Source organism: Helianthus annuus, chromosome 5 (genome assembly GCF_002127325.2).
Source record: "Helianthus annuus cultivar XRQ/B chromosome 5, HanXRQr2.0-SUNRISE, whole genome shotgun sequence".
NCBI classification, from domain to species: Eukaryota; Viridiplantae; Streptophyta; class Magnoliopsida; order Asterales; family Asteraceae; genus Helianthus; species Helianthus annuus.
The window spans coordinates 133,991,237-134,006,294 of record NC_035437.2 but is presented as its reverse complement, the minus strand read 5'-3'; the positions used below and the strand labels follow the sequence as shown (position 1 = coordinate 134,006,294).

Below are 15,058 nucleotides of genomic sequence, written 5' to 3'. Positions count from 1 at the left end.
AAGAATGTGGATACCTAAATTAGGAAACCTTCGTCATCGTATATTAGAAGAAGCCCATAAGTCTAAATATACAATGCATCCAGGAAATGATAAGATGTACCAGGATTTAAGGACAAATTTCTGGTGGATAGGAATGAAGAAGGATATAGCAGCTTATGTTTCTAAGTGTTTAACTTGTTCACAAGTCAAAGCTGAACACCAAAAACCCTCAGGTTTGTTACAGCAACTAGAAATGCCAGTATGGAAATGGGAATTGATAACAATTTATTTTTGTTACCAAATTACCCAAAACAAGAAAAGGTAATGATACAATCTGGGTGATTGTAGATAGGCTAACCAAGTCACCTCATTTCTTACCAATGAAAGAAACTTTCAGCATGGAACAGCTAGCTAAATTATATGTAAATGAAATTGTTTCATTACATGGAATACCTTTATCAATTGTTTCTGATAGGGATAGCCGTTTTACCTCTCATTTTTGGGCAAGTTTCCAAAAAGCAATGGGAACCAAGCTGAATCTCAGCACAGCCTATCATCCTCAAACAGACGGACAAAGCGAAAGGACAATTCAGACAATGGAAGATATGCTTAGAGCTTCTGTAATTGATTTCGGAGGTAATTGGGACGATCACTTACCGTTAATAGAATTTTCTTATAATAACAGTTATCACACAAGTATCAATACTGCACCCTTCGAAGCACTTTATGGACGAAAGTGTCGAACCCCAGTCTGTTGGGCAGAAATTGGGTAAAAGCAACTATCTGGACCTGAGATAGTACAGGAGACAACCGATAAGATCATTCAAGTCAAGGAACGACTGAAAGCAGCACGTGATCGACAAAAGAGCTATGCTGATAACTGACGCAAACCATTGGAATTTCGAGTAGGAGATAAAGTATTGTTAAAAGTCTCTCCTTGGCAAGGAGTGGTAAGATTCATCAAACGAGGAAAGCTAAGTCCCAGGTATGTTGGACCTTTTGAGATTATTAGAAGAATAGGACCTGTAGCCTATCAGCTACAACTGCCAGAGGAAATGGCAGGAATACATAATGTATTTCATGTATCTAATCTCAAGAAATGCTTAGATGATGAATCACTTGTAGTGCCTCTTAAGGACATAGAGGTAAATGAACAACTCAAATTTGTAGAGAGGCCTCTACAGATTGAAGACAGGAAAGTCAAGAATCTCAAGCACAAGAAATTAGTTCTAGTCAAAGTGAACTAGGACTCCAAAAGAGGACCAGAATACACATGGGAACTTGAATCGGAAATGCAAAGGAAATATCCACACCTGTTCCAGTAGATCTCGAGGACGAGCTCTAAAATAAGGTGGGGATGATATAACAACCCTAAACCGACACCCTCGTAATATTCTTCGACACCCTAAAAATATTTAAAATACTACAATATGTTCAAAAATACCCCCCATACATAAAAGCGGGCCCTGAATACCTTTTATATATTTAAAATTAATTAAAAATGGAATTTTTGGGGTTCAGGCAAGCCACGTAAGCCATCCCCGAACCCTTACGCGGGCCGCGACAACTTAAAGGTCCAGCAAACCCCGGTGTGGACACGTGTCACGCAACGTGTTGACCCTACTCATGACCCGGATCACCTATGGCCTAGTCCACCTACTAGGCGGGCCGCGTAGCCCCTTGGCTACTCTTACGCGGGCGGCGAGAAGGCCCAAATCAGGCCCTATATAAAGGAGGCATCGGATCTTCAGTCTACTCGCTCATTTCTTTTCTTTCTAATCGAATTCTGAAGTAGTAGAAGCTATACTCGGGTCTAATACCCCCTAAATAGCGAGGTTCTGCTCCGTTGTGAGTATCATAACCCCTGGATACGTATTAGATACTCTGCCCGATTGATCTAGGGTTCTTTAACGGCTGTCGTGGTTCTGCCCGACGTAGTCGTTGGAATGCCGTCTCGGGAGGGTATTGCTAATGTTAAAATGGGTTATTATACTAACACGCGTGCATTTGTGTAATTTATAGATTGTCACCAGGAAACCCTAAAGGATAATCTAAATGTGAGTAATCTCCTTTTTGTAAATTGTTTTTACAAAACCTCACTTACCTAATTATACATTAAGCAGTCATTGATTATTTGTAAGGATACAATTACAGTCTGTAAATTTGGGGTTTTGTATACAAAATTTGTTACTGCCTTGCGAGGAGTAACATGACCATAAGTCGGAACGACAGTACCGTGGGTGGTAATTGATATGACTTGGAAACAAATGTAATTGCGAGACCGCCCTCAATACTGCACAATGGTTTTTATCAAAACTTGATGGAACTGGGATTCACTCACCAGTATTTCCCACTGACAAAATGTTTTTAAAACGCGTTTCAGGTAACAAGATGTAAAAGCCAAATAGTAGCCAGCTGGACAGCACTGAAGGCTTGGAAAAGTGACAATAAAGTTACCTAAAAGAAATAGATGTTTTTATTAAATAAAAATATGATTTATTCCTATGAAAATGTATGTACTGAAAACTTGGGTTTTATCCCTTGTGTTTAATATCATGAAAGCGTGGTATTTTACTCTGATAAAATATTTCCTAACTACGGTCCTGATGTAAAATCCGCTGCCAAAATAGACAAGAACAGGATACCACCAAAACTGGTCGCGGCCGCCCGTTCCCGGGTTTGTTAAAAAGGGGACGGGGGTTGCGACATTAGATTACCATTTTTTATATTTTTATTTTCATTTTATATTGTTTTGATATCAAGTTATATGTTGTTTTGTTATCTAATTCTCTATAAATAAAATACATTATTATATAAAGCGCCAAAAACTACAAACACCAAAAACGCTAGAGGTATGAAAACTGGGAGAACGGGTGGTGGCAAAGCACCTTGTAAAATGTATTAAACGCCAAAAAAAATTGGTCTTATTGTAATCTTATGCAAATATTAATGACTCGTAGTGAATTATTATACAAAATAACACAAAACGCCAAAAAATTGACCAGAAAACGCTATAACGCTAAAAAATTATCTATGTGACACAAAAACAATTAATTCAACGCCAAAAAGTTTAATAAATACAATTAATGCCAAAAAAACTTAGACGCCAGAAAATATTATACCGCGTTGGGAAAATAAAAGAAGATTGAAAAGAAAAAAAGCCCCTCCGCCCTTCTCTACGTCGCGGGACACGTGTTGGGCCAGGATGCGTTCTCACCGTTCTCACACTTTTGAGCGTTTTCCCCTTTCACTTTCATCTAATAATTCCTCACCAAACTTGCGGAGTTCCTGCACGTTTTCGGTATTCATGGGTGGTGGTGGTGCTGGTATCGGGTCAGGGCACGGTGGTACAGGTTCATCATACGGGTGTGGGTTTTCTAGTATTTCCCGAATATACTAGTCGTTATCCCAATATGGATGTAGAGGGTCAAGATTTGGGTATGGTGCTACAGGGTTAGGTATAAGTTCCTCCTGTGGGTAAAGTTCTCGATAATCCCTATGGTCGTCATTTCATGGATCGTAAGCTAGAGGGTTTGGTGCTGGGACTCTAGGGATTTCGTTTGGGTCGAAGGCAGGTATTGGAATCTGGTCTCTTGGGTTAGGTTCGATTTCCATGGGTTGAGTTGGAAACAGTGGTAGTGGTTGTGGTGCAATGATTTGTTCTAAGTTTGGGTCTGCGGCTGTGGTAGCTAATATGTGAAAGTAGCTAATCGCCTATTGATTATGTCTTGAGTCTGGACATTCATTTCTCTATTTGCTGCTGCTAAAGCTCGTTGCTACTTCAACTTCCTCATTCTCTTCCTACGCTCGTGTGCTCCCCGACTGAACCATCCTCTCTTTTTGGTAGGGAATGGTTTTTCGGATTGTGCCTTAAATATGAAAATGCCCTCTTCTGTGTCAGCTGAATACCCCGAGGGGGTAGTCTGGGAAGAAGTTCCATCATCTCTAGGAGAACTAGATAGTTGACGATAGGCGTTCGATGGTCCTTGATCACTCATACTGTAAACTAACAAATTGTCAAATAACACAAAATAATAATATACAGATATGCACGTAATCCCATAGACTATTTCCTAACATAATGGGTAAAATTTTGGTGTCAGCAGAACACTTCTATGGCTGAAATCAGTGGCTGTAGCTCTGATACCACCTTCTATCGCAACCCCCGACCCCTGCCCCGGAAGGCGGGCGGCCGCGGCCTACTCAGAGATGGTGGTATCGGTGTTTATCATTAATTTGGCAGCGGAAATTTAATCAGGACCGTAGTTAGGAAATATTTTATCAGAGTAAAACACCATATTTTTATAATAGTAAATACATTGGGATAAACCCAAGTTTTCATTACAAACATGTTTATAGGGATAAACCCTAATTTATTGAAATAAAACTTCTTCTTTATTTAGGTAACTTTTATAGCCACTTTTCCAAGCCTTCAGTGCTCTCCAGCTGGCTTCTATTTGGCTTTCATATTTTGCTACCCGAACCGCGTTTGAAAACATTTTATCAGCAAGAAATACTGGCGAGTGAATCCTAGTTTAATCAAAATAGGTTTTATCATTTTACAACATTGAGGGCGATCTCGCAATTACATTTGTTTATCTATACTTTAATTACCACACATGTTACTCTCAATCCTGACTTGTGGTAATGTTACTACTCACAGTGTAGTAACAAATTTTGTATACAAAACCCCAACATACCGTCGATAATTGTAGAATACAAATACTCAATCACTGCTAAATATAATTTAAAACAATTGAGGTTTTGTAAAAACAATTTACAAAAAGAAGTATTAACTCACATTGCTAATTTAGGTATTTCGCTTGTGACTTCCTGGTTATAATCTAATTAATAAACAACGCACACGCGTTAGTATAATAACCCAAATTTACATTAGTTATACCCTCCCCCAGACAGAACTCCAACGACTGAGTCAGGCAGAGCCTCGACATGCGTTACAGAGCACTAGATCAATCGGGCAGCGTACCTAATACGTAACCGGGGGTTATAATACTTACAACGAGGCAGAGCTTCGCTAATTAGGGGGTATAATACCCGGGAATTACTTTTAATACTTCAGAAATTGAGAGAGAGTTGTGAGAATTGAGCCACGAAAACTGAATCTCGAATTCGCTATTTATAGGGCCTGATCTGGGGTCTCTAGCACCCCGCGACGCAGACAAGGGAGGCTTTCGTAGCCCGCGAGCTAGGCTAGGGTAGGCCCAAGATTGGCTGATTCGACCCTAGCTTCGACACGCGTGACGACACGTGGTAGCACCGGGTTAAGCCTGGTGGCCAGGCTGTCGCGCCTCGCGACGGACCAGGGGTAGTTTGTCGCGCCACGCGACAGACTTAAAATATTGATTTTAGTTAAGTTAAAGGTATTTCGGGCCCACTTCTCGTATACGGGGCTAATATGTGAAAGTTAGCTAATCGCCTATCGAGTATGTCTTGAGTCTGGACATTCATTTCTCTATTTGCTGCTGCTAAAGCTCGTTGCTGCTTCAACTTCCTCATTCTCTTCCTACGCTCGTGTGCTCCCCGACTGAACCATCTTCTCTTTTTGGTAGGGAATGGTTTTTCGGATTGTGCCTTAAATATGAAAATGCCCTCTTCTGTGTCAGCTGAATACCCCGAGGGGGTAGTCTGGGAAGAAGTTCCATCATCTCTAGGAGAACTAGAAAGTTGACGATAGGCGTTCGATGGTCCTTGATCACTCATACTGTAAACTAACAAATTGTCAAATAACACAAAATAATAATATACAGATATGCACGTAATCCCATAGATTATTTCCTAACATAATGGGTAAAATTTTGGTGTCAGCAGAACACTTCTGTGGCTAAAATCAGTGGCTGTAGCTCTAATACCACCTTCTATCGCAACCCCGGACCCCTGCCACGGAAGGCGGGCGGCCGCGGCCTACTCAGAGAGATGGTGGTATCGGTGTTTATCATTAATTTGGCAGCGGAAATTTAATCAGGACCGTAGTTAGGAAATATTTTATCAGAGTAAAACACCATATTTTTATAATAGTAAATACATTGGGATAAACCCAAGTTTTCATTACAAACATGTTTATAGGGATAAACCCTAATTTATTGAAATAAAACTTCTTCTTTATTTAGGTAACTTTTATAGCCACTTTTCCAAGCCTTCAGTGCTCTCCAGCTGGCTTCTATTTGGCTTTCATATTTTGCTACCCGAAACGCGTTTGAAAACATTTTATCAGCAAGAAATACTGGCGAGTGAATCCTAGTTTAATCAAAACAGGTTTTATCATTTTACAGCATTGAGGCCGATCTCGCAATTACATTTGTTTATCTCTACTTTAATTACCACCCATGGTACTCTCAATCCTGACTTGTGGTAATGTTACTACTCACAGTGTAGTAACAAATTTTGTATACAAAACCCCAACATACCGTCGATAATTGTAGAATACAAATACTCAATCACTGCTAAATATAATTTAAAACAATTGAGGTTTTGTAAAAACAATTTACAAAAAGAAGGATTAACTCACATTGCTAATTTAGGTATTTCGCTTGTGACTTCCTGGTTATAATCTAATTAATAAACAACGCACACGCGTTAGTATAATAACCCAAATTTACATTAGTTATACCCTCCCCCAGACAGAACTCCAACGACTGAGTCAGGCAGAGCCTCGACATGCGTTACAGAGCACTAGATCAATCGGGCAGCGTACCTAATACGTAACCGGGGGTTATAATACTTACAACGAGGCAGAGCTTCGCTAATTAGGGGGTATAATACCCGGGAATTACTTTTAATACTTCAGAAATTGAGAGAGAGTTGTGAGAATTGAGCGACGAAAACTGAATCTCGAATTCGCTATTTATAGGGCCTGATCTGGGGTCTCTAGCGCCCCGCGACGCAGACAAGGGAGGCTTTCGCAGCCCGCGAGCTAGGCTAGGGTAGGCCCAAGATTGGCTGATTCGACCCTAGCTTCGACACGCGTGACGACACGTGGCAGCACCGGGTTAAGACTGGTGGCCAGGCTGTCGCGCCTCGCGACGGACCAGGGGTAGTTTGTCGCGCCACGCGACAGACTTAAAATATTGATTTTAGTTAAGTTAAAGGTATTTCGGGCCCACTTCTCGTATACGGGGTGTATTTTAGGATGTACAGGGATTATCTAATAAATTTTAGGAGGTTTGTTATAGTCAACATAAATGGTAATTAGGGTTTTTGTTAGAGGTTGTGCTTCACTATACAACTCGCATGAGGGCAACCTATATATCAAAAATGGGTGCAACGTTGGATACCAAGCGATTAGGGTTGCTGTTGGAGGTTGCACCTCACTGTACAACGTTCCAGACCTGGGTTATAGAACGACTTTTAATTGATCATAGTATTTCAAAAAGGAATTATGTGAACGTATGCACACAATGCTAATAATTTTATGAATATCTATTATTCTTTAGCTGCCATAAAAATGATGCATTTCCTTAAATTCCAAGCACAATTTGTGTATCTATAAGGTAGTGTTTGGTATGCAGAAATGAGAGGTGGAATGGAATGAACTATTGCGCGGGAATGAAAAAAATTGTGTTTGGTTGGTCAACGTAATGGAATCATCCATTACATAAGTCATTCCACTCCCTCAAATTCATTCCATCCACTCCCCCTGTTTTCTTTTCCATTCCATTCCCTCTCTCAGCCTACGTCACAAACACCGCCCATCACCTCCACCATCTACCACCACCACCTGCCGTCGTCACAACCCGCCACCAACCAACGCCAACCACCACCACCGTCCTCCGCCGCCACCGCTGCCCGCCGCCACCGCCATCGACTACCATCGCTGCCACCCACCATCGCAAACCATTACCACCCCGATCACTACTGCCACTCTCCTCCGACCACCACCACCATCCTCCGCTTCCACCATCCGCTACCGTCGACCACCACCACCCATCGTCGTCGCCGCCGCCACCACCAGTCGCCACCACCGTCGACCACCATCGCCGCCACCTACCACAACCTACCACTACAGCCACCCTCCGCCAGCAACCACTACCATCCCCCGCGGCCACCTTCCGCTACCGTCGACCACCACCACCCACCGTCGTCGTCGCCACCACCATCGACCACCATCGCTGCCACCCGCAACCACCGACAACCGCCACCCGACCACTACCGCCACCCTCCGCCGACCACCACCACCACCATCCTCTCCACCCGCTACCATCGAGTGTCGACCACCACCACCCACCGTCGTCGCCACCACCATCGTCGCCAGCTGCCACCGCAGACCACTGCCAACCCGGCCATCGCCGCTACCACTTCTAACAACCGTCACCCACCGACCACCGTCGTCGACCATCGCTACCACCGACTACCGCCACGCAACGTTGCCACCACCACTAGCCGTCACCGATCACCGCCACCACCCATCGCCGATTTAATTCATTCATCTTTTCTTACCTACCAAACAAAACAAGGTAATGATTTATTCCTTTCCTTCACGGTAACCAAACAAGACTATGGAATGTAATGATCCATTTCATTCCTTTGTCCATTCCATTACCTCACCCATTCTATTTCCTTATGTATTCTATTACACCATACCAAACAGACCCTAATAGCCCGTATATAACCACATGGCTTTTAGAAACATACATTGCTAGAACTTTTATTTTTGTCTCATTTCATATGTTTTTCATTAGGTGCACCATTCTTTTAAAATGCTAACTACATTCTTTTCATTAAGATTCATTGTTGTTTTTGATATACTAACCATGAGCTCGCAGTTGTGTGCTGAAAAATCTATTATTAATATTAGGTATATTTTTAGGAGATCATTAAAGATATATCACATAGAGAATACAAGGAAATATGAATGAAGGCAACTAATTTACACATAGTACACAATAAAGTTATGGGTTGTCAACATCTAGGGATGATTTGATGTGAGATTTTGGAGGATCTGAAAAATCAAAGTTGCCTAGGTTTTCTTTAACTATGAAGTTGTGTTTAATGCATTTACGTCTACCACCACATTAGCCCAAAAGGTAGGGTGAAACACTGCTCCTGGGGCGTGATGGGTGGGTAGGTGTCACGAGTCATTGTCATGGGGCGGATTATGACCATTGGAAAAGAGTCGATGCCTCACCTTTACTAAAAAAGTAACTATAAATTAAACCTATAAATAACTCTAAACCTTTCTACCTCCAATAAAAACTGACACCCACATTTTACTATAAGATCTCTTAAAGCTCTCTTCAATTTTTTTTTTTACAAAACTGGATATTTCATCAACATTTCTCGGGATGCTTGGTAACATTGATTTTCGAACAATAGTCATAGAAACAAATTAAGCTAACTATGTGTGTATGCCTTTTGAACGTACTGTTGGGTTCGTAGGCTTTAGGGTAGCCGGCCCTAGTTAGGGTTAGCCGGCCCTAGTTATTAGGCCCACTTAGTTAACTTGTTGACCAAGTAGGAAACCCTAATCTTATTCTATAAATACCTATTATGTAACTGTAGTCTGTGTCATTCTGAAAACAGTTGTGAGCATCTAATAAAAGTAAAACCCTAGTTGCAACCCGTGGACGTAGGTCACCTTGACCAAACCACGTAAATTCTCGTGTTCTTTATTTTCTGCTAGTGTGTGTGTTTGTTCCGCTGCCGCTCGAGCCTACTCTGATCCGATACCCCTAACAAGTGGTATCAGAGCCAAAGGTTCAGTTAAATACACGGTTCACACGGTTATCGCAGGAGAGAGAAAGAGAACTGGACGAGAGATCTTGATCTGCTGTTGTTGTCGTCGCCGCTGACTTGTTTACGTCCGTACCTATTCTCTGGTTACGACTCGTAAGGCCTAGGGTTTGCGCCGTAGGGTTTGCTGTTGCAGATCTGGTGGTTTTGGGGTGTTTGGCGATTAGGGTTTCGGTTCTTGAACCTGGTTATTCGCTGATTTTACGCTCGGGTTTGCAAGAGAAGTCGCTCGTTCGGGTACTTCGGGTTTCTGGTTTATTGAAAGTTGCTCGGGTTTCGGTTGTTTGGTTCCTTGTGGTTTTTTCTGGTTTTCTCGTTTGCTATGGCTGAAGACGGGAAGTTCCGAATCGAGAAGTTCAACGGTACTGATTTTGCATGGTGGAGAATGCAAATAGAGGCGTTGCTTGGTGAATGCGATTTGGATGTGGTACTGGAACAAAAGCCTGCTGGAATGGATAAAGCTGCCGAGACAATTTGGAACTCAAAGGACAAAAAGGCAAGAGGTAAAATTACATTGGCTTTGACGAGGAGCGTTGCATTTAATATCATGAAAGAAACAACTGCTCGTGATATGTTAGAAGCTCTGTCAAATATGTATGAGAAGCCGTCTGCCGGTAATAGGGTGTTCTTGATGAGGGAACTGTTTAATATGAGAATGAACGAGCGCAGTTCAGTTGCTGATCACATTACCGAGGTCAATTCAATTTTGTCCAGGTTAGCAACTGTGGGCATGAAGTTGGATGATGACACTCAGGCTGTGGTTTTGTTATCTTCCTTACCTGATAGTTGGTCAGGATTTGTGACAACGGTCACTGAAACTGCTAGAACTGGAAATTTGAAGTTTGATCGGGTCCGGGATAGTGTTTTGGGTGAAGACGTTCGCCGGAGGAACACTGGTGGATGATCTACTTCTGGTATGTTCAGTGTTAGCAGGGGAAGAGGTAATAACAGAAGCAGTAGGAGTCGTGGGAAAAGCTTGTCTAAAGCTGGGAAGAATGTGAGGTGCTGGAACTGTGGTGAAAAGGGGCATCTTAAAAACGAGTGTCCTGATCCTAAGAAAGAGGATGGTAAGCAGCATGTAAACACTGTTGTGTCAGATGAATCTGACGGTGACGTACTGGTTTGCTGTGAAGAGTCTATAGATTCTTGGGCTATGGATTCTGGTTCTTCGTTTCACGCCATGCACAGCGGGGAGACGATGGTGAATCTGAAAAAGGGAGACTTTGGAAAGGTACGATTAGCTAACGGTCATGTTCTTAATGTTACGGGTATGGGAGATGTCAATCTGAAGACTCCACTGGGCACTACATGGAACTTAAAGAACGTCAGGGTAATTCCAGGTTTAACGAAGAAACTTATTTCTGTTAGTCAACTGGATAAACAGGGACTAGATATTAAGTTTGGTGGTGGGAAGTGGAAGGTGATTGATGGAAATCTTGTTGTTGCCTGTGGGAGGAGACGAGGATCATTGTATCTAGTTGAGATACCTGTTGAGGGAGTAGCCGTCCCTGTCCAACATAAAGTCTGGTTCACTGAATCTAGTAAGCGGAAGAGGGTTCAATTTGCGAATTTGAATCCTGGTGCTTTGGGGATGTCAGTTGAATGTGGTCGGGGGTCTAAGTTTAAGCTAGTAAGGGGATTTGGTGATAGTGGGAGCACAGGTCGTGTTCCGGGTACAATCACAAAGAACCGTTGGGTTTTGAAGACGAAGATTCCGACTGAAGAAAAAAGCTCTCCTGGAAATAGTTTGCAAAATGTGGAGAGTGATATTAATTCTCGGTGTATCTCTGGAGCTGGTGGATGGTGCAAGCCGGTTGAGATAGAGAATGGGTCTGATAAGACTGTTGGGTTGGAGCTTGTGGGAGCTTCAACTGGTCTCTCAGTTACTTGATGAGAGGTGTGGTTGCAACTAGGTAGCTTGCATGTGACTGAAGTCTTAGCTTGTTCTTGGAACTGGAGGCTGGGAAGACTTGAACGTAAAGATTACTGAAGTTACTGGTGATGGGTTTCTTGGATGCACTTTGTGGACTATGCAAAGCCTCCGAGTGGGAGATTGTTGGGTTCGTAGGCTTTAGGGTAGCCGGCCCTAATTAGGGTTAGCCGGCCCTAGTTAGGGTTAGCCGGCCCTAGTTATTAGGCCCACTTAGTTAACTTGTTGACCAAGTAGGAAACCCTAATCTTGTTCTATAAATACCTATTATGTAACTGTAGTCTGTGTCATTCTGAAAACAGTTGTGAGCATCTAATAAAAGTAAAACCCTAGTTGCAACCCGTGGACGTAGGTCACCTTGACCGAACCACGTAAATTCTCGTGTTCTTTATTTTCTGCTAGTGTGTGTGTGTGTTTGTTCCGCTGCTGCTCGAGCCTACTCTGATCCGATACCCCTAACACGTACATAGTATTGTTATTTAGTATATATTTTTATGATTCGTACTATATCACAACATGTGTGAATTATGTACTTTCCCTTAACTGGCGGATCCAGAAAATTTTTTAGTAGGTTCGTTTTATATATTCTCACTATTTTTTTTTTCAAATCATACAAGGTTTTCACTAATTTTTTTTCATTTTTTTCATTTTTTTCATTTTTTTTTCAAACCAAATGGGTTAATATGAACCCACAAACTAGGGTTGGATCCGCCATTGCCTTAACATTGCTATCATCGGTGAAATAATTAATTCCCAAAGATTGAGTTGTTTATTTAACAAATACTTAAACCCTTAATTTACCCAAAGTGTGAAACTCATGTTTTGCATTTATTGACTCTTATCTAAATTCACTTTTTTGAACCGCGAAACTTCTATATATAAAATAAGAAATCAACCCCCGACAGTTACAATATTACATCATGGATATTAAACTCGCACCACCTGTCCTAATTAATGTCGTCATACTTAAATCTATTTTAATCCAAAAACAAATTCTCTTTGATTAGATTGTCGGTCATGTGAAGTAAATGTGATGATTATTGAAGATCTTCCCGTTCCTGACTTCCAAATCTCCCAGGCCGCAACCAAAAGAACCGCTCCAATAATCTTCTTCTAATCCTTAGAAGCTTTCATCTCCAACGCCCGAACCAAGAATATGTTGAATCAGGAGATCCCGATCTAGATATGGAATTTTAAACCAAACTATAATCGACCACCAAATGGATTTAGCTACCCAACAATCCCATAAAATATGATAAGTGGTCTCCTCCCTCAAACCAGATGGTGGGCGGTTTTGAACGCCCACATCCACGCCCTGACAAACTGGGTTCAACAACTCCCTTAAGATTTTTACACAATGACACATTTGCATAACGAAAGGCTTTTCCACCATCTTATCTAAATTCATTTAGTATAAAAAAGATGTTAGGTGAGAAAAACTTGCAAATAAAATTACTACTTTAAGATATGAACGGTAAAATGTAGAAATGGGAGTAAGTGGAGGGGGTGGAATGCAAAATAATTATTGTAGGGTAAACCCGATTATAAATTCTACTCTCTCTTGTTGTTCGTTTGTCAGACTACCACCGCAGCCGTCAGACATGGCTACTGCTTTTTTGTGCAAGTTCAAAAAAATCTGGCCTCCCGATTTGGGTAAATCATCGGTGAGTTTGATCAGAAACTAGTTATGGTCTTATTTCAGTTTTTTTGTTTTTGTTTTTGTTTTCATAACATAGAATCGGTATCATCATGTAGGGTGTTGAAGAACGATCGTTGACTGCTCATCGGATTTCGGAAGACCCATCTCGTTTCAGGTAGCTGTTAATCGTATAAATTCTATATAATTCGTTGAGCTTCAAGAAGCTATCCTTTAGATCTATGGCAACTTAAGGATGTTTATATTTACTAATCGCCCATATCTTACCAAAGATATTCCTCGTGATTATTAAGAACCATAATCTTTTGGCTGTTTTTTTGGTTTAACGCTCTTTGTTGGGATTCAGTCGAATCTGAAAAATTTGGATAATTTTTTTGGTAAAGTTAATTAATCAGGATTCATATGTTTTCTATATGTTACATTGATATTCTTTCTGTAGGTGTTTTAATAAAAGTTTTTTCAGTTACACACAAATCTTCAATTGGTTTAGTTCATATACATACAACTTGTTGTACAAAGTTTATACTAATAAAATTTTGTAGGGGCTATCCCCTTGTCATCGAAAACACAAGCAACTTCTAAGTATCAAATCAGAAAACTTTAATCAAATTGGCATTGATTTTAAGGGCTTAACATTCTATGTTATTTCATTTTTAGGGCAATGGTCATAAGCCATCTCCGTGTGGAGAACCTGAAGGCTGATGATCATAACCATAAAGATGATGGTTAGGGTATCTTTGGGGTTAATTGCTGCATTTTTTGATAAACAGGTCTAGAGACGTAGTTGAAGTTAGAGGTGCACAAATCGGGTTAGGGTTTTAACCTGAACCGGCTTCAAACTGCTTTGAAGTGAAGCTTAAAAAAGTCATGGGTTAATACAGGTTTAGGATGCTAAAACAGGTGCCAACTTATTCTTCTTGGACATGACGCACCTGTTAGTTCTATATGCCCGCATAGCAAAGATAACATTCAGGTATGTGATAGTGTATGCTCTTCTTCAACATCAAACTTGTTGAACTCAGTTTTATCTTTGAGTACTTAAATGGAAAATTCTTTTTTTTTCTTTCTTTCTAATTTGAAGTGTTTGTCTTGATAGTATATATCTTTTCAACGGCTATGAATAGAAAGATCAAGGCTTGGTTAGATGTTGATCCAGCTTCAAAAATTGATTATGAAACCCCTGGTTATGTCTGGACAAAATGGCATACAATACTGATGGGTCATGTAACGCTTAGCATTTTTGTATAATCCATATTTAGAAGAAATGGCATACAATACTGATGGGTCATGTAATGCTTAGCATTTCTGTATAATCCATATTTAGACGAAATGGCATACAATACTGATGGGTCATGTAATGCTTAGCATTTCTGTATAATCCATATTTAGACGAAATGAAATACAATACTGATGGGTCATGTAACGCTTAGCATTTCTGTATAATCCATATTTAGAAAGTTGTATTTACATTTATATTTATAGAAAGTTGTATTCGTATTTCATTTCCAATCTTGTAATCCGAGACTTCGATCATAATAAGAAAATTGTATTTATATCAATCATACTTGTGTTATATGCAATCAATCGTTAAATAATTGTTTATACGCAAAACCGAAACTTGTTATACATACATACTATCGCTCGTACACGCACAATACGTAACATATTCATGTGTACACTTCCTATACTTGAAAGCCCCTAAAATATAAACTTTTAACATAAAATGACAAACATATGAAAGTTCA

General features: G+C 40.7%; 2 protein-coding genes across 3 annotated transcripts; both read left to right on the top strand.

The window, feature by feature from the left end:
• The first annotated feature begins 7,251 nt into the window (after positions 1–7,251).
• Positions 7,252–8,414, top strand: LOC110923765 (mucin-2-like). Its single transcript, XM_022167827.1, has 2 exons — positions 7,252–7,316; positions 7,667–8,414. Exons 1-2 carry the CDS (start codon positions 7,252–7,254, stop codon positions 8,412–8,414), a joined length of 813 nt encoding a protein of 270 aa, XP_022023519.1.
• Positions 8,415–13,081: 4,667 nt separating this feature from the next.
• On the top strand, positions 13,082–14,810 carry LOC110922984. Of its 2 annotated transcripts, XM_035990265.1 has the most exons (5): positions 13,103–13,320; positions 13,412–13,470; positions 14,084–14,122; positions 14,195–14,286; positions 14,410–14,810. In XM_035990265.1, the coding sequence occupies exons 1-4, from the start codon at positions 13,144–13,146 to the stop codon at positions 14,238–14,240; spliced, it is 321 nt and encodes a 106-aa protein (XP_035846158.1). In that variant the 5' UTR covers positions 13,103–13,143; the 3' UTR covers positions 14,241–14,286; positions 14,410–14,810. The 2 variants fall into 2 exon arrangements, with proteins under 2 accessions (XP_022022874.1, XP_035846158.1); XM_022167182.2 differs by lacking the exons at positions 14,195–14,286; positions 14,410–14,810 and having other exon boundaries at positions 13,082–13,320; positions 13,971–14,097.
• Positions 14,811–15,058: the final 248 nt, after the last annotated feature.

Bases quoted from the DNA above. Each gene is read 5' to 3' on its own strand.
- LOC110923765 (XM_022167827.1), top strand. From the start codon at position 7,252: ATGGGTGCAACGTTGGATACCAAGCGATTAGGGTTGCTGTTGGAGGTT. The intron at 7,317-7,666 runs GTTCCAGACCTG...TCCCTCTCTCAG, and splicing joins GTTGCACCTCACTGTACAAC to CCTACGTCACAAACACCGCC.
- LOC110922984 (XM_035990265.1), top strand. From the start codon at position 13,144: ATGGGAGTAAGTGGAGGGGGTGGAATGCAAAATAATTATTGTAGGGTA. The intron at 13,321-13,411 runs GTGAGTTTGATC...ATCATCATGTAG, and splicing joins CCGATTTGGGTAAATCATCG to GGTGTTGAAGAACGATCGTT. The intron at 13,471-14,083 runs GTAGCTGTTAAT...TTTGATAAACAG, and splicing joins GAAGACCCATCTCGTTTCAG to GTCTAGAGACGTAGTTGAAG.